The sequence below is a fragment of the Cetorhinus maximus genome, chromosome 13, assembly GCF_964194155.1.
Source record: "Cetorhinus maximus chromosome 13, sCetMax3.hap1.1, whole genome shotgun sequence".
NCBI classification, from domain to species: domain Eukaryota; kingdom Metazoa; phylum Chordata; class Chondrichthyes; order Lamniformes; family Cetorhinidae; genus Cetorhinus; species Cetorhinus maximus.
In genome coordinates this window covers 70,700,101-70,718,920 of record NC_135891.1, presented here as the reverse complement: position 1 = coordinate 70,718,920, position 18,820 = coordinate 70,700,101, and the positions used below count along the sequence as shown (strand labels likewise).

Sequence of the window (18,820 nt, the reverse complement as noted above, 5' to 3'; positions counted from 1 at the left end):
AGGAAAAGGTAGAAAGGAAAAGGTTGGACTTATCACTACAAGGGATTAACAGGGGATCCAAGGGACGCGGGCAAGACTAAGAAAGGTTGAGTGTAAAGTTGTTTTCAATAGTAAGTGTTGAAGTAACGTTAAGTTAGTAGGACAAAGGTAATATACAAATCCAATCCCAGAGAGTCATCAGGCAATGAGGTAATGGGGAATTTGATACGGTATGAAAAGAGCATTTAAGGTTCATGGGTGCAATGGATCAAAATGTCCATCACCTACACTCACTATAATTTCAAACTCCTGGAGACTTAAATTTCCCTCACCACTCCATCCCCTCTGTAGTCACCTCACCCATAGCCAGCACAGAACAAAGCAACAACAGGTCTTATTGTTTCAATGCTGTTTATTAGAAAATATTCAGCCACAGTGCACTTTATTCACATGGTAAATTTAAAAATAAACATGTGCCCATTATCATAATTGGACAGACAGACAAACATTCAAAAGAGAAACACAGGAGAACCAGGAGGAAGATCACAGGAGGTAAGACAGCAGATCTCAGTTTAACTCTTCAGCTGTCGAGCATATGCTTCATGTAATCGCAGCTTGTACTCTGTAACAGAGACAGCATTGTCAGACTGACAGATTCTCCCCAAATACACCTTCAAGACATTTCAGCAGAGGGCAACTGAAATTACACCCTGCAGTCAAGCAGAAACTGAATAAAATCAGGAGAAACACCTCACTGATCACCAACCCCAGTGAGACATCACTTTAAAACAACCCTAACCTTTCACAGGGACACTGGAAATGTAAAAAGCTAGCTAGCAAATACAGCCTGCTTGATAATATAGACCAGGAACAGATTCAGCGCATAAAGTTTGGTCACATTAAAATTACCTTAACTAAAAAGGTGACTTCACCATTCCCCTTCTCTCTCCACCCATGTCACTGATATATTTAGATTGGAAGCCCGAGCCTGAAGCTCCCGCCTCAGACACAATGCATTCAGTATCTATCATCAATTACAACCCTATATACTTGAAACACCTCACCCACTGATCTACCTTTAGAAACCCAGGACATCAGCACAAATTTAGTGGTTTCAGTTAGAACCCATTTTTTGGGTCCCCGGCATAACAGATGCCAGTATTCAGCCAATTCAATTCACTCCATGTATCAGGAAACAGCTGAGCACACTAGATACGGCAAAGGCTATGGACCCTAACAACATCCTCGGGGTAGTACTAAAGACTTGTGCTCCAGAATTTGCCATGCCCCTAGCCAAGCTGTTCCAGTACAGCTACAACACTGGCATCTGCCCAGCACTGTGGAAAATTTCCCAGGTATGTCCTGTACACAAAGCAGGACAAATCCAACCCGGCCAATTACCACCCCATCAGTGATGTAAAGTGTCGTTGACAGTGTTGTCAAGCAGCACTTACTCAGCAATAAGCTGCTCACTGACGCTCTTGTGAAGCAGTGAGTGAGGTAGAGGGTGGTTCCTCTGATTGTGGATCTAGAATGAGGGGACATTTAAGCTTAAAGAGACACATGGGGCAGTAATTGCAGTGTAGATACTTAGAAAGGTACCTTTCCTTCCCCTCAGCACCCCAAGCTGAGTGGAGGAGGTTTAAACAAGTTCTTACCTTGCTGGTTAGACCATAGTTGAGCTGCAGCAACATTCAAGGGACTTTGCACATTTGGTTCTATTGGGGAGGTGAAGAAACAGAGAAGTTAATTAAAGATTGGGTCTGGAGTCAGATACAGTTGAGGCCCCTGCTTCTCCATTCTCACCCAAACCAACATTTACCTGGAATTCACCACTGATACCCAGCTGCCTGATACAGTTGGCCACATCTCCCTGGGCTGCTATCTATGGCTCTAGCAGACCCGCCAGCTTCCGCAGGGACCTGTGCTCCTGTACTTGTGCACTACAAACTGCCCCTTAGTCATGAGTCCCAACTTCTAACAAGAAGGTCAAACGCACTAACACTGCACGAGGGTTACTCAAGCCTTTGTTGTTTTTGACTCATCCTGTCCATCACCAGGAATCTTCATTTCCTCCACCACTAATTCAACCACTCAGCCAAGGCTTCAGTCACTGTTGAACTCAGCACTGGTCTCCCCGCTTCCATAAACTTCGTCCTGCCTCACCACCCCTCCTAATCTCTCCCTTGGTGTTATATGGGTCCCCCAATCCATTTCCACTTGATTTCACAAAAAGTTCCAAGTCCCACCTCTGTACTCAAATTCCTGGCACAAGGCAACAGTGTCTGTACCGAATAATACCCAGCACAGTTGCTGGAGAATAAGACAGCTCACAGTAGGCAGCTCTAACTCAATTGATTAGATGGCATTCCTACACTGATTCATTCCAAGGGAATAACCTTTCCAACTTGGTGGCTGAGCAGGAGCAAGGAAGTACTTGCATAAAAAAGTTCCATTTTCCAATAAAACATTTAAAAAACACTTTACCCAATGCCAAACAGAGGCATGGTAGTGAGCTATAAAGACTCAACGCTCTAATCTTTGGCCACAGTGTCCCAAACTCTGTCAATTCTGGATGGTGCCATGTTCCTTCCACCCAAGCCTTCCTTCAGTGCTTTACATGGCAAGCACAGAAATAGGAGGGGGGATAAAATCAGTTATTTCATCTACCCCTATTGTAGGCATCAGGTAGACAAGTCCCTGAAGCACTGACTAACGTATCAGACCTGGCTTGAATTGAGAAATGTGCACGCTCAGTATGGTGGGCTTCCGCACCAACCAGTACACGAGTTATTTAAAACGCAAATGAAATATGGCCTCAATCCCCACTGCTCTTCCTCAGCCCGACATCATTCATTACCACCCACCAGCACGAGAGTATCTCTAACACCGTAATCGTATGCGAGCCAACTTACTCTGTGGATCAAAAAGCATAAAGGACAAGGCATGGAGGAATAGCAGTGATGAGAATACCTTCAATATAGATTGAAACCAGCAATATTTTCAAAGAAGGTTTGATTAGAATGAGCTGGGTCTCCCCAGCTCAGTGGAAACTACTACTTATATTTATTATTGCACCTTTATTGGAGCAAAAACATTCCAAGGCACTTCGGGGGAAGCTAGATTTTTCACCAAGCTACATATTACATATGGAGTTAGAACGGATGACCAGAAGCTTAGTCAAAGTAGTGTCTGAAAGGGGAGGAAAGCAATTCCTCAGCTTAGAGCTTAGCTGAAAACACAGCCACTAATGAAGTGATTAACTCAGTATGGCAACTCCGAGGGGCCGGAGGGGGAGAGGGAGGGTCCCTCACAGACATCCTCAGTTTTTGCCCATTCACTTAACCTGTCTATATCCCACTGTAGCCAGTCATCCTCACCACTTGCCTTCCCATCTATTTTTGTGTCATCTGCAAACTTGGCGATAGTGCATTCACTTCAAGTACATTCTCTTCCCAAATCCAAGTCATTAATATATATTGTAAATAATTGTGGCCCCAGTACTGATCCCTGTGGCACTCCACTAGATACAGGTTGCCATCCTGAAAATGCCCCCCTTATCCCAACTCTGTCTTCCATTGGTTATCCAATCCGCTTACCATGCCCCCAACACCATGAGCTCTTATCTTTTTAAGTAGCCTTGTGTGCAGTACCTTATCAAGCACCTTTTGGAAATCCAAATATATTACATCTACTGGTTCCCCTTTATCTATCCTGCTTGTTGCCTCCTCAAAGAATTCTAATAAATTTGTTAGGCATAATTTCTCCTTTGTGAAGCTATGCTGACTCTGCTTAATTATATTATGCGTTTCTAAATGCTCTGCTCTTACATTCTTTATAATAGTTTTTCATTTAATTTAAAATAATCATTTTTCCAGTGATGTTAAGATAACTGGACTATAGTTACCTGTTTTTTGTCTCCCTCCCTTTTTGAATAAGGATGTTATATTAGCAGTTTTCCAATCTTCTGGGACTTATCCAGAATCTAAGGATTCTTGGACAATTACTACCTGTGCATCCACTATCTCTGTAGCTACTTTCTTTAATATCCTAGGATGCAACCCATCAGGTTCAGGGGTCTTATCAGCCTTTCGCCCCATCAGTTTCCCTAATACATTTTCCCTAGTGATAGTTATTGTATTTATTTCCTCCCCACCTTTTGTCCCTTGATTATTTAGTATATTTGGTATGCTATTGGTGCATTCTACCGTAAAGACTGATGCAAAGTATTTATTCAACTCCTCTGCCATTTCCTGGTTCCCCATTATTATTTCCCCAGCCTCACTCTGTAAGGGGCTGTTCACTTTGGCCTCTCTCTTCCTTTTTATATATTTAAAGAAGCTCTTACTATCCGTTTTTATATTACTTGCTAGTTTAGCCTCAGTTTGTTTTCTCCCTCTATATTGTTTTTTTGGTCATCTTTTGTTGGTTTTTAAAACTTTGCCAATCCTCTGGCTTACCACTAATCTTCGTCACATTGTGTGTTTTTCTTTCAATTTGATAGTATCTTTAACTTCCTTGGTTAGCCATGGTTGATTTACCCCCTTCCTAGTATCCTTCTCCCTCACTGGGATATATCTGTGTTGTGAGTCATGAACTATTTTTTTTAAAAAAAACGTCTGCCATTGGTTCAACAACCGTCTTTTCTGCTAAACTCCTTTCCCAGTCCACAACAGTCAACTCTGCCCTCGCTCCTTTGTAATTACCCTTACTTAAGTTTAGCACAGTTGTTCCCAACCCAAATTTCTTACTCTCAAACTGAATGCTGAATTCTACCGTGTTATGGTCACTGTTTCCTAGGGGACCTTTTACTCAAGATCATTTATTTAACCTGCCTCATTACACATTACCACATCCAAAATAGCCTGATCCCTGGTTAGATCCATTACATATTGTTCTAGGAAACTGTCCTGAATACATTCTGAATTCTTGCTCGTGTCTACCTCAGCCAATTTGATTTTCCCCAATCTACATGAAGATTAAAGTCACCCATGATTAATGTACTGCCTTTTTTATATGCCCTCATTAACTTCTGATTTATTCTGTCCTACAGTATAGCTACTGTTAGGGGGCCTATAGACTACTCCCACCAGAGTCTCCTTCCCCTTGTTATTTCTTACCTCCACCCATATGGATTCTACATCTTCCTATCCAAGACCATTTCTTGCCATTGTACTTATTCCATCCAGTACTAACAAAGCTACCCCACCACCCTTTCCTTCCTGCCCTTTCCAAAGGTCACTCACTCCTGAATATTTAGTTCCCAGCTTTGATCTCCTTATAGCCATTAGAGATGTGGTTACAAGATCATACCCGTTAACATCTATTTGTACCGTTAATTCATTTATTTTGTTCAGAATACTGCGTGTGTTTAATTAAAGAGCCATTAAATTTGCCTTTTTACCATTTTCCCCCCCTTTGACTCTATTGCCGCTGTTTTTTATGTTTGTACACTCTGTCCCTTCCGGTCACACTCTGGGAATCATTACCTCAATAGCTGCCCTACAATGCTGCCATATCCTTTTGCATTGTAAGCCTATGTATCCCCTCTCCAGAACCCTCCCCCCTCTCTATTTAGTTTAAAGCCCCCTCTACAGCCCTAGTTATTCCGATTCATCAGGTCACTGGCCCCAGCATGGTTCAAGTGAAGCCCGTCCCATCGGAACAGCCCCAATCTACCCCAGTGCTGGTGCCAGTGCCCCATGAACTGAAACCCATTCCTCCCACATCAATCTCTGAGCCATGCATTTAACTTCTTGATTTTATTTACCCTATGCCAATTTGCCCGTGGCTCAGGTAGTGATCTTGAGATTATTACCGTGGAGGTTCTGCTTTTTAATTTAGCTCCTAACTGTTCAAACTCTTTCAGCGGAACCTCCTTTCTAGTCCAGTCAACGTAACTGGTACCAACGGGGACAATGACAACTGGGTCCCTCCCCTCCCACTCCAAGTTCCTCTCCAGCCCTGAGGAGATGTCCTTAACCCTGGCACCGGGCAGGCAACACAGCCTTCGGGACTCACGCTCACAACTGCAGAGAACAGTATCTGTCCCCCTAATTATACTGTCGCCTACCACTACTATGTTCCTATTTCCTCCCCCACATGAATGGCTCCCTGTACCACGGTGCCATGGTCAGTTCGTTCATCCCCCTTGCAGTCCCTGTTCCCACCCACACAGCTTGCAAGAACCTCGTCACTGTTGGACAGTTACAGGGGCCGAGGCTCTTCAAACGTTACTCCCTAGGTCCCTATATCTGCCTCACCTGCAGTCACACCCTCCTGTCCCTGATCACAGTCCTAGTTTGAATTACCTAATCTAAGGAGTGTGAACACCTCCTGGAGCAAAGTGTCAGGTAACTTTCCTCCTCCCTGATGTGACACAGTGTGTGCAGCTCAGACTCCAGCTCCTTAACTCAGATCTGAAGTTCCTTGAGCTGCAAACACTTACTACAGATGTTTGCGCCCTGGATCATCTTGGTATCCAGCAGCTCCCATATGCTGCAGTAGCAACACATCACCGGTCCTGCAATGACTATTGTATTTTACTTAATATATTAATTACTCTAGTGTCCCTGCCAAACCAGTTGGACTACAGTGGAGGGGCTTTGGAAAGAATGGTGTAGTCAATCACATTAAGGACTGGAGACAGGTCAAGAAGGATGAGGAAAGATAGTTTACTTTTGTCACAGAAGTCTAGGGTGTCATTTGACCTTGACAGGCTGAGGACAAGGGCCCCCAAACAGCACCACATCCAGTCAGTAATTCAGCTAAGGGGAGCCACAACTTGAATTTATTAGAAAGGTCAAAAAGATAGTGACTTTAAGCTTGGTGAGAGGCAGTTTTGAACAAGGGTCTTGCTGAGATGACACTGTCTAGAATAAACAGCCCTGACAAATGGAAATGACCACAAAACACACCCTGGAGTCTTGCATACAGTTTTGGTCTCCTTACCCAAGGAATGACATACTTGCCATAGAAGGAGTACAACAAAGGACAGCATGAGGAAACTGAGCCTGTATGAGAGGTGATCTCAATAAAACCTACAAAATTCTTGCAGGGCTCAACAAGGTAGATGTAGGAAGGATGTTTCCTCTGGCTTGGTGGGTGGGTTGGGGGGGGTCATCTAGAACCAGGTGACTTAGTCTTAGAATAAGGGGCAGGCCATTTAGGATTGAAGTGGTTTTTCTTCACTCAGAGGATGGTGAATCTTTGGAATTCTCTATCCCGGAGGACTATGGACGCTCAGTCATTGATTATGTTCAAGACAGGGATCAATAGATTTCTAGACATTAAAGATATCAAGGGATAGGGATATGGGGATAATGAAGGAAAATGGTTTAAGGTATATAATCAGCCATGATCTAGCTGAATGGCAGAGCAGGCTTGAGGGGTTGAATGGCCTATTCCTGCTATTTCCTATGGAAAGGCAGTAATCAGATGCATGCCTTGCGGACTCCCCTATTGGAGACGCCCAGCCAATCAGTTGCACAAATCTTGCTAGGGAGTTGTGAGCTGCAGTAGCCCCTTCCAGTATAGGACAGAATGAGTATTCTTACCTCCCAGTAAACTCTGAATCGAGAGCAGGATTGTCCTGACGTCGTAAAGTGCTGACCATTTGTCTTTGAGAATATCCAGGCAAATATTCCCTTCTCCGTCTACATTGGGATGGTAGCAGGAAGTGAGGAACTTCACAGTTGGAGGGTTGTATGGGTATCCACTGGGAAATTCCAGCGAGAGCTTGTACCTCAGACCTTCATAAACCTGCAAAGGACAAACCCAGAGCCCATTCACTACCCAGTCCGTGTGAACAGATGGACAAACCCAGAGCCCATTCACCACAGAGTCCATGTGTAGAGACGGACAAACCCAGAGCCCATTCACCACCCAGTCAGTGTATAGAGACGGACAAACCCGGAGCCCATTCACCACCCAGTCCGTGTATAGAGATGGACAAACTTAGAGCCCATTCACCACCCAGTCCATGTGTAGAGACGGACAAACCCAGAGCCCACTCACTACCCAGTCCGTGTGTACAGAGGTATATGCATTCAGAAAGATGCACAATGATTTAATTAATTACAGCTCCTTTCTTTCTCAGGGTGTTTATGATCATTTTTTGTGCCATCTAAGGAGACACTTTGGTTTGATAAAATTAGGAAACCTGTTGGAGACAATGCAAAAGCTCGAATGGAGGTAGAGTCAGCCATAAACAAATGAATAATAGAACAGGCTCAAAGGTCAAATTGGTTTACTTCTGTTCACATGAATTATCTTTCGCTTCAGTATAGCTGACCCCATGGACGATGACAGAGTAGAGTGTTTTAGGAATGTCACCCCAGGAATATTGATCAGTGTTATCCAACACCCAGCTTGAGGAGTTGAAGATCTGAGCATTCCAGTTATCACTGTGGATCAGTCAGAGTCAATGGAATGAAGTCCAGTGATACAGAGCAAGGATGTTCTCAGCCCTTATACTTCAGACTCCATCAGAACCAAAGCAGAGATCTGGATCATGAACTGACGCTGCAGCTTGGAAGGATGAGATAGCCCAGGGAAATGGTTCTACTATAGATCCTGTCCCACTCCAAAAGGTTCCAGTCCACTGGCACTCACTTCAAATCTAAACTAGTAAAACCAGCACAACCTCAACAACTCACTCACCGTCCCTGCAGCACCATCAATGGTTCCAATCCACCGAAATAGGTTGTCCGATTCAGGGAAAGCGGAAATTCCTTTGTGACCAGACATCTGAAAGTCAAAACAGGATATCCTCCTCAGCAAATTAACTTTGAAAAAAAAACCCACACAGAACTGTTTCACCTCGGGTTTTCTAGTAAAAAGCAAACATAGTAAGATCTGAACAAAATAAACCAAAATGACACTTTCACAACCAAGGAGCAAGATGACCCAATAAAACAACTCACCATCAGAGTCATTAGCTCCTGCTGCAACCTGCAATAGAGACACCAACACAGTAAGACAGGATAGTGCATCCAGACCAGCACCTCTTCCCCCCACCCCCTTTCCCCCCAACCACCCCCTTTCCTCTTCCCCCCACCCCCTTTCCCCCCAACCACCCCCTTTCCTCTTCCCCCCACCCCCTTTCCCCCCAACCACCCCCTTTCCTCTTCCCCCCACCCCCTTTCCCCCCAACCACCCCCTTTCCTCTTCCCCCCACCCCCTTTCCCCCCAACCACCCCCTTTCCTCTTCCCCACCACCCCCTTTCCCCCCAACCACCCCCTTTCCTCTTCCCCACCACCCCCTTTCCTCTTCCCCACCACCCCCTTTCCCCCCAAACACCCCCTTTCCTCTTCCCCACCACCCCCTTTCCCCCCAACCACCCCCTTTCCCCCCAACCACCCCCTTTCCTCTTCCCCACCACCCCTCCCCCCCACCCCTCCCCTTTCTCCACTCCCCCCCTCCCCATCCCCACTCCCCCCCTCCCCATCCTCATCCCCACTCCCCCCCTCCCCATCCTCATCCCCACTCCCCATCCTCATCCCCACTCCCCCCCTCCCCATCCTCATCCCCACTCCCCCCCTCCCCATCCTCATCCCCACTCCCCCCCTCCCCATCCTCATCCCCACTCCCCCCCTCCCCATCCTCATCCCCACTCCCCCCCTCCCCATCCTCATCCCCACTCCCCCCCTCCCCATCCCCACTCCCCCCTTTCCCCACTCCCACCCACTGTCCCCCCCCCCAACCAGTTCCTTTCCCCACTCCCACCCACTGCCCCCCCCAACCAGTCCCTTTCCCCCCCAACCAGTCCCTTTCCCCCCCAACCAGTCCCTTTCCCCACTCCCACCCACTCCCCCCCCCAACCAGTCCCTTTCCCCCCCAACCAGTCCCTTTCCCCACTCCCACCCACTCCCCCCCCCCAACCAGTCCCCTTTCCCCCAGATCTCACCCCACGACCCCCACCCAGGGCACTTACCGCTTGGACACCGAGCCCCGGGCGATGGCCGTACCGCTCTCACTACCTTTCCGGGCGGCTCCTGAGCCGGCGGCGGCGGGATCCACATTCTGGGCCATGCTGCCTGGGCCACTCCTGGGTTTACTGCCTCTCCCGGACCCGGCTCTGAGTGTCTCCCCGCCGGCTGCCTGTCCCTGTGACCCAGTTTCTGGACACGGAACTCCGGGCTCTCCCTGCCTGGCTCTCCCTGACTGGCTCTGCACTCACTCACTGTCTGTCTCTGTATTGTCGCTCCCTCTTTATTTATCGCCTCTCAGTATTTCCGCTCTGTGTGTGTGTGTGTGTGTGTATATCTCTCTCTGTCTGTCTGTCTGTCTCTGTGCGTGTATCTGTATCTCGCTCGCTCTCTGTCTCTGAAATTCAGTTCGTGCCCGCAGCTTATTTGAAATTTAATCCCGTGAACACTCCACCAATCACACTGGAGTTTATATTTAATTGAGCCAATCATCCGCGGCTATTTATGTACTTGTTGCCTAGTAGCAGGTTACGTCATAGAAATGACCGATGACAAACAATGAATGGAACGTTGTTACAACTGTTCACTAGCTGTGATCTGATTGGTGCACTGAAGGACAAGCTGTGATCTGATTGGTGCACTGAGGGACAAATTGTGATCTGATTGGTGTACTGAGGGACAAGCTGTGATCTGACTGGTACACTGAGGGACATGGTGCAAACTGATTGGTGCACTAAGCCGCCAGCTTTTTTATCATTCAGGGGATGTGGGTTTCACTAGCTTCTAAAATTTTAAAATTGAGGCATTTCTGAACTAGGAACAAGTGTAGGTCAGAGAGCACAGGAGTGGTTGGGGAATGGAACTTTTTCCTCTATTCATTAACAGGATGTGGGCACTCCTGGCTGGGCCAGCATTTATTGCCCATCCCTAATCACCCTTGAGAAGGTGGTGGTGAGCTGCCTTCTTGAAACGCTGCAGTCCATGTGGTGTAGGTACACCCACAGTGCTGTTAGGAACAGAGTTCCAGGATTTTGACCCAGTGACAGTGAAGGAATGGTGATATATTTCCAAGTCAGGATAGTGAGTGACTTGGAGGGGAACTTCCAGGTGATGGTGTTCCCATCTATCTGCTGCCCTTGTCCTTCTAGGTGGTAGTGGTCGTGGGTTTGGAAGGTGCTGTTTAAGCACCTTGGTGAATTCCTGCAGTGCATCTTGTAGATGGTACACACTGCTGCTACTATGTGTCGGTGGTGGAGGGAGTGAATGTTTGTGGATGTGGTGCCAATCAAGCGGATGTCCTGGATGGTGTCGAGCTTCTTGAGTGTTGTGGGAACTGCACTCATCCAGGCAAGTGGAGAGTATTCCATCACACTCCTGACTTGTGCCTTGTAGATAGTGGACAGGCTTTGGGGAGTCAGGAGGTGAGTTACTCGCCACAGGATTCCCAGCCTCTGACCTGCTCTTGTAGCCACAATATTTTTATGACTCGTCCAGTTCAGTTTCTGGGCAATGTTAACCCCCAGGATGTTGATAGTGGGAAAATTCAGTGATGGTAATGCCATTGAATGTCATGGGGTGATGGTTAGATTCTCTCTTGTTGTAGATGGTCATTGTCTGGCATTTGTGTAGCATGAATGTTACTTGCCACTTGTCAGCCCAAGCCTGGATATTGTCCAGTTCTTGCTGCATTTGGACATGGACTGCTTCAGCATCTGAGGAGTCATGAATGGTGCTGAACATTGTGCAATCATCAGCGAACATCCCTACTTCTGACCTAATGATGGAAGGTCAGTGTTGAAGCAGCTGAAGATGGTTGGGCCCAAGACACGGTGAGCTGCTTGGTGCACTGAGGTACTTGCTGTGAGCTGCTTGGTGCGCTGAGGCACTTACTCTGGAGCTGATTGGAGGCAGGGGGCTTGCCTGTGCATTAAATGCAAAGTGCTCATGTTGCATCTGATTTTTACCAAGACAATGTTGCCTATGCCACAGTGAAACAGGAGATAGTTGACACATTAAATGGGCTAAAATAGGAGGATTATAAAGTTGAAGTACAGCCAGGCTTTCTAAGTCACCAGGAATGGATGAGATGCGCAGCATTGAAGGATACTGAGGGAAGTCAGGTTGGAAATTGTAGACACTGCCATAATCTTCCAAAGCTCCTTAGATACAGGAATGGTGCACGGGGACTGGATGTAAGCAACTACAGCTCGACACGTGAATTAATTAGGGAAAGCCAACATTGATTTGTTAAAGGCAAATTTTTTTACTTAATCTGAGTTATTTTGATGAGGTATTAGAGAGAATTGATGAGGATAATGCTTTTGTTGTGGTGTACATGGACTTCCAAAAGTGTTTGATAAAGTGCCACGTAACAGGCTTGTCAGTAAAGCCCACAGCAGCATGGCTATGAAGTTAAAGAGCAGTTGTGGACAATTGTTGTTCAGACTGGAGGAACATACACAGTGGGGTTCCACAGGGATTAGTACTAGGACCACAGCTTTGCTGGATAAACATTGGTGACCCAGACTTGGGTCTGCAAAGCTCTACTTCAAAATTTGCAGATGACACATAACTTTGAAGTGTTGTGAACTACGAGGAAGATAGTGATAGACTTTCAGAGGACATAGAAAGGCTGGTGGAATGGATGAATAAGCGGCAAATCAATTTTACTGCAGAGAAGTTGTACAGCTTGGTCGGAAGAATGTAGAGAGGCAATAAAAAATTAAAGCACAATTCTAAAGTGGGTACAGGAACAGAGGAGCATGGGGGTATATGTGCACAAATCATTGAAGATAGCAGGGCAGGTTGAGAAAAGGTTAATAAGGCATTCAGGATCCTGGGCTTTATAAATAGAGGCATAGAGTACAAAAGAAAGGAAGTTATGGTGAACTTGTATAAACATTGGTTCACCCTCAACTGAAGGATTGTGTCCAATTCTGGGAGCCACATTTTAGGAAGCATGTGAAGGCTTTCGAGAGGCTGCAGAAAAGATTTACAAGAAAGGTTCAAGGGATAAGGAGCTTCAGTTGTGTGAATAGATTGGAGAAGCTGGGGTTGTTCGGAGATTTGATAGAGGTATTCAAAATCACAAAGGGTATGCACAGAGTAGATAGAGAGAAACTGTTCGCATTGGCAGAAGGACTGAGAACCAGAGGGCACAGATTTAAGATGATTGGCAAAATAACTTTTTTTAAGCAGTGAATGGTTAGGATCTGAAATAATCTGCCTGACAATGTGGTGGAGACAGACTGAAACAGGCTTTCAAAAAGGGAACTGGATAAGCACCTGAACAGAAAAGAATTGCATGGCGACAGGAAAAAGGGCAGAGGAGTGGAACTAGCTGAGTTGCTCTTGCAATGGGGACAGGATGTGTCAATTAGCCTCATTCTGTGTTTTATTTATTGTGATCTGACTGCACTGTGGCCCTCAGCTTCCAGTTGTCTGTCATTGTAATTTCCACCCGTTCTGACCTCTGTCTTCAGCTTCCTGTATGTTCTAATAAAGCAAGCTGGAAGAGCAGCATCTCATCTTTCAATTTGACCTTCTGGACTTGACACAGTTTAACAATTTCAAATCGCACCCTGTCTCTATTTTTACAGATGGCAGTTGTAAGTGATGAATCTGCTTTTTCCATTTACACCTTCTCTAGACCCATTACCATCTACCTTTGCCTTGTGCTATCAACGCTTTGGACACAATCTCTCTTGCTTTCCCTATCACTGCTCAGTACTTGCTGAAAACCTATTACATCTCCAATTCTAATGAAAGGCCATGGTCCTGAAATGTTAACTGTTTCTCTCTCTCTCTCTGTTTTTAAAACATACCAGACTGATGATCTGGTGCACTCGCTTGGACCTCCACAGCTCTGTTCCCAGCTTGCAGCCAGAGATGAAGCAAATTCAGACATAGTGTCATCAAGAGAGGATCCAGCTATGACACCTTTCTTATACTAGCAAAGTATAATGGAATTGTATGAGATGACATTAGATATGAGAAATCAGGGATACAGGGTTACACTAACAAAGGCATGAATTGGATCAGCACAAGCAAGGTCTGAACACAGAAAATCTGAAGGGATAACTGGATGGGGTAAAGTATTAGAAGAGGATATTTATAGAAAGCCCAGAAGCAACAAGTGGATACCAGAGATGGGAGAAGTGGAGAGGAAGGGAGGGGGGACAATGGGAGTAAAATCCTCCAATTCTACTGGACAAATATCAACAGGAAGCTGCTGCTGCTGTTCAGCACAGAACAACTGCTAGTGTCTATCCTGGGAGAAGACTAAATAACCCTATTGGGGTGGGGGAAGAATGGAAATCATAAAATGTGTTGCACAGTATTCACTTGTGTTGTACTGCCCAATAGCTACGGTGGGGGTCAATGGCTTAGCCCAGGGAAGACTTCCATGCCAGAAAATCACCTCCATTTCAGGCAGTACATTTCAATCCTAACCACTTACAGCATAAAAGGGGATTTTCTTCAAGTCACTTCTAGTTCTTTTACGAATCACCTTAAATCTGTATCTTGATTATTGATTCTTCAGGCATTGGAAACTGTTTTTCTTCATTTACTCTATCTACAATCTAATTTTAAATGCCTCTCTCAAATCTCTTTATCACCACCTCTGTTCTAAAGAGAACAACCCCAGCTCCTGCAGTCTATCCATGTAACTTATCCCTGGAACCATTCTAGTAGTGGCAGCTTAACCTTGGCAGGAATGGTGCCTCACATATGCCTCTGACCTAGCCCCTGCTCGTGGCAGGGTGGAGACATTGCTGAAGGACTGGGAAGAGTGAGGGGAAGTTCTGCTAAATCTTAAAGGGCCACCTTTCTCTCGGCAATTGATCGCTCTAGGTAAAGTGGCTCTTCTAAGTTTAACTTGGCAGTTATATTGTCTCTCTCTGAACTTACTGCACTCCGTTCTCTCAGGTCCAACCCCAACATTGTCATCAAACCCGCTGACAAGGGTGGTACTGTTGTTGTCTGGCGCACTGACCTCTACCTCGCGGAGGCTGAGCATCAACTCGCAGACACTTCCTCCTACCTCTCCCTGGACCATGACCCCACCACAGAACATCAAGCCATTGTTTCCAGGACTGTCACTGACCTCATCTCCTCTGGAGATCTTCCTCCCACAGCTTCCAACTTGATAGTCGCCCAACCTCAGATGGCCCGCTTCTACCTCCTACCCAAAATCCACAAACAGAACTGTCCTGGCAGACCGATCGTGTCAGCCTGTTCCTGCCCCACGGAACTCATTTCTCGTTATCTTGACTCCCTTCTCTCTCCCCTTGTCCAGTCCCTTCCCACCTACATCCGTGATTCCTCTGACACCTTACGTCACATCAACAATTTCCAGTTCCCTGGCCCCAACCGCTTCCTCTTCGCCATGGATGTCCAATCCCTCTACACCTCCATCCCCCACCAGGATGGTCTGAGGGCCCTTAGCTTCTTCCTTGAACAGAGGCCCGAACAATCCCCATCCACCACTACTCTCCTCCGTCTGGCTGAACTTGTTCTCACACTGAACAATTTCTCCTTTAACTCCTCTCACTTCCTCCAAATAAAAGGTGTGGCTATGGGTACCCGCAAGGGCCCCAGCTATGCCTATCTCTTTATGGGGTATGTGGAACATTCCTTGTTCCAGTCCTACTCCGGCCCCCTCCCACAACTCTTTCTCCGGTACATCGATGATTACTTCGGTGCTGCTTCATGCTCTCATCATGACCTGGAAAAATTTATTAATTTTGCTTCCAATCTCCACCCCTCCATCATTTTCACATGGTCCATCTCTGACGCTTCTCTTCCCTTCCTTGACCTCTCTGTCTCAATTTCTGATGATAGACTGTCCACCAATATCCATTACAAGCCTACCGACTCCCACAGCTACCTCGACTACAGCTCCTCACACCCCGCTTCCTGTAAGGACTCCATCCCATTCCCTCAGTTCCTTCGCCTCCGTCGCATCTGTTCTGATGACGCTACCTTCAAAAACAGCTCCTCTGACATGTCCTCCTTCTTCCTTAACCGAGGTTTTCCACCCACGGTCCTTGACAGGGCCCTCAACCGTGTCCGGCCCATATCCCGCGCATCCACCCTCACGCCTTCTCCTCCTTCCCAGAAACATGATAGGGTCCCCCTTGTCCTCACTTATCACCCCACCAGCCTCCGCATTCAAAGGATCATCCTCCGCCATTTCCGCCAACTCCAGCATGATGCCACCACCAAACACAGCTTCCCTTCACCCCGCCTGGCGGCATTCCGTAGGGATCGTTCCCTCCGGGACACCCTGGTCCACTCCTCCATCACCCCCTACTCCTCAACTCCCACCTATGGCACATCCCCATGCCCATGCAGAAGATGCAACACCTGCCCCTTCACTTCCTCTCTCCTCACCGTCCAAGGGCCCAAACACTCCTTTCAAGTGAAGCAGCATTTCACTTGCATGTCCCCTAACTTAGTCTACTGCATTCGTTGCTCCCAATGCGGTCTCCTCTACATTGGAGAGACCAAACGCAAACTGGGCGACCACTTTGCAGAACACCTGCGGTGTGTCCGCAAGAAAGACCCAAACCTCCCTGTCGCTTGCCATTTTAACACTCCACCCTGTTCTCTTGCCCACATGTCTGTCCTTGGCTTGCTGCATTGTTCCAGTGAAGCCCAACGCAAACTGGAGGAACAGCACCTCATCTTCCAACTAGGCACTTTACAGCCTTCCGGGCTGAATATTGAATTCAACAACTTTAGATCTTAAACTCCCCCTCCCCCCACCGTTTCTTCCCCCTCCCCCTTTTTTTTTCCAATAATTTATATAGATTCTTCTTTTCCCACCTTTTTCCATTATTTTTAAATCTACAATACTTTGTTAGTCTGTCCACCCCACCCCCACTAGAGCTGTACCTTGAGTGTCCTGCCATCCATTCTTAATTAGCACTTTTCTTAGATAATATCACCACCTTCAACACCTCTTTGATCCTTTTGTCTGTGACATCTTTTGATTACCTGCTCCTATCACTGCTTGCTTATCCCCACAACCGCCCCACCCTCAACTTCTCTCTCCCCCCGCCCCCCACCTTAGACCAGCTTATATTTCACCTCTCTCCTAATATTACTTCAGTTCTGCCGAAGGGTCGTGAGGACTCGAAACGTCAACTGTTTTCTTCTCCACCGATGCTGCCAGACCTGCTGAGTTTTTCCAGGTAATTCTGTTTTTGTTTTGAGTTATATTGTCCGCCCATTGTCACTTACAGATGGGTATCCTGGTAGTGCAACAGGCAGAAACTGTCAAAAGCCAAGACTAGATTAGACAAGTGGGAAAAGGGATTGAAAGTATGTCAGAATGATTACAGCACAGGAGGAGGCCATTTAGCTAATCGTGTCTGCACCAGCTCTCCGAATGAACAATTTTTTCTTCTCTTCATTCTTTCGTGGGATTTGGGCATCACTGGCAAGTTTCACAAATGCTTTAATCACAGAAAATGGTTCATCTTCAAGGGCTAAGAACATTCTGGAAGAATTTTGTGTTTTAAAAGACACTGTCCCTTAAAGGGTTAATGCAAGGACTCTGGTTGCTGCGTTCCTGAAAAAGACAGCATTTTACAAGAAAAGGTAATTGAGCAGTTTTAAAGAAGCTGGAAACCCCTGGCCCCGGTGGACTGTTTACAAAAGGTTCACATGGTGGTTTATGGCTTTGGGGAAAAAACATGCTTTGGAAAACTGTGTTTAAAAGCTGATGGGCTGTTTTTGCTTTGGGAGAAAATAAGGAAGATCAACTGCTTAGGTAAAGACGACAACAGCTCCTGACCCGGTCCGAAGCAAAAAGTGAATGGAAGTTGCTTCGAAGTCGCTGTACATTCTGAAATCGACTAACTGCAAGTTTTTCTTGAAGTTCACCTGTAAAGTAGTGTAAGAGTCATCGATTGTTTCACAGGCCAGCGCTAAGAAGCCAACTGTATAATTTGGACACTATTTCAAGGACTCTACCATTTATCCTTGAACCATTTGGCAAAATTCCCATATTTTATTATATATTTGTGGATGTTAGGGTATTTAGAGTATTACACTTTCATATTTCATACTCCATGTTAATGAGCTTTGCCTTTCTACTTGACAAGTCTGGTTTTATAATAAACTAATAACTTTGTTGTTTATTGAAGACACCTGGGCATTAAGTGGTCATTCTGAGATTCATAGGTAAAGCACATATTTGGCTGTTTTTATATACACATAGCTAGCTGGAGAAATCATTTAAGTATGTGTTGTGATCCATGGAGTAGTGGAACTAAAGGCAGACAGTGCACTCCTCCCATCTCAGTCATAACACAAGGCCAGCATTTGTTAGCCATCCCTAATTGCCTTTGAATTGAGGAACTTGCTAGGCCATTTCAGAGGGCAGTTCTGAGTCAACCAAATTGCTGTGGGTCTAGAGTCACATGTAGGCCTGACCAGGTAATGAAGGCAGATTTCCTTCCCTAAAGGACATCAGTGAACCAGATGGGTTTTTACAACAATCGATAATGGTTTCATGGTCACCATTACTAAGACTAGCTTTCAATTCCAGATTTCTTTTGCAAATCCAGATCCTAACCACTCACTGCTTGAAGAAGTTTTTCCTCATGATGCCGTTGCTTCTTTTTGCCAAATACCTTAAGTTTGTGCCCTCTTTTTCTCAATACTTCCACCAATGGGAACAGTTTCTCCCTATTTATTCTGTCCAGACCCCTCATGATTTTGAACACCTCTATAAAATCTCCTCTCAACCTTCTCTTTACAAATGCTTTTCCTACTCAAGCATTCATCCAATTTCCTGCTGCTGAATGGCACCATTGAATTTTGCAAATATAAATTGTTGTAGTCAATCATAACTGGGGAAATTAGCATAACATTGGGACAGAGGTGGGGAGTGAGCAAA

At 46.0% G+C, this 18,820-nt stretch overlaps 1 protein-coding gene across 1 annotated transcript; it reads right to left on the bottom strand.

The window, feature by feature from the left end:
* Nucleotides 1–373: 373 nt before the first annotated feature.
* On the bottom strand, nt 374–10,352 carry LOC144688684 (ubiquitin-conjugating enzyme E2 C-like). Its single transcript, XM_078555518.1, has 6 exons — nt 9,915–10,352; nt 8,904–8,931; nt 8,641–8,727; nt 7,536–7,740; nt 1,638–1,697; nt 374–601 (listed from the first exon to the last, which is right to left on the bottom strand). Exons 1-6 carry the CDS (start codon nt 10,010–10,012, stop codon nt 552–554), a joined length of 528 nt encoding a protein of 175 aa, XP_078411644.1. The 5' UTR covers nt 10,013–10,352; the 3' UTR covers nt 374–551.
* Nucleotides 10,353–18,820: the final 8,468 nt, after the last annotated feature.

Coding starts and splice junctions, on each gene's coding strand:
- LOC144688684 (XM_078555518.1), bottom strand. CDS start 10,012: ATGGCCCAGAATGTGGATCCCGCCGCCGCCGGCTCAGGAGCCGCCCGG. Junction 8,932..9,914: donor CGGGGCTCGGTGTCCAAGCG/GTAAGTGCCCTG, acceptor TCTCTATTGCAG/GTTGCAGCAGGAGCTAATGA. Junction 602..1,637: donor ACTATGGTCTAACCAGCAAG/GTAAGAACTTGT, acceptor TCTCTGTTACAG/AGTACAAGCTGCGATTACAT.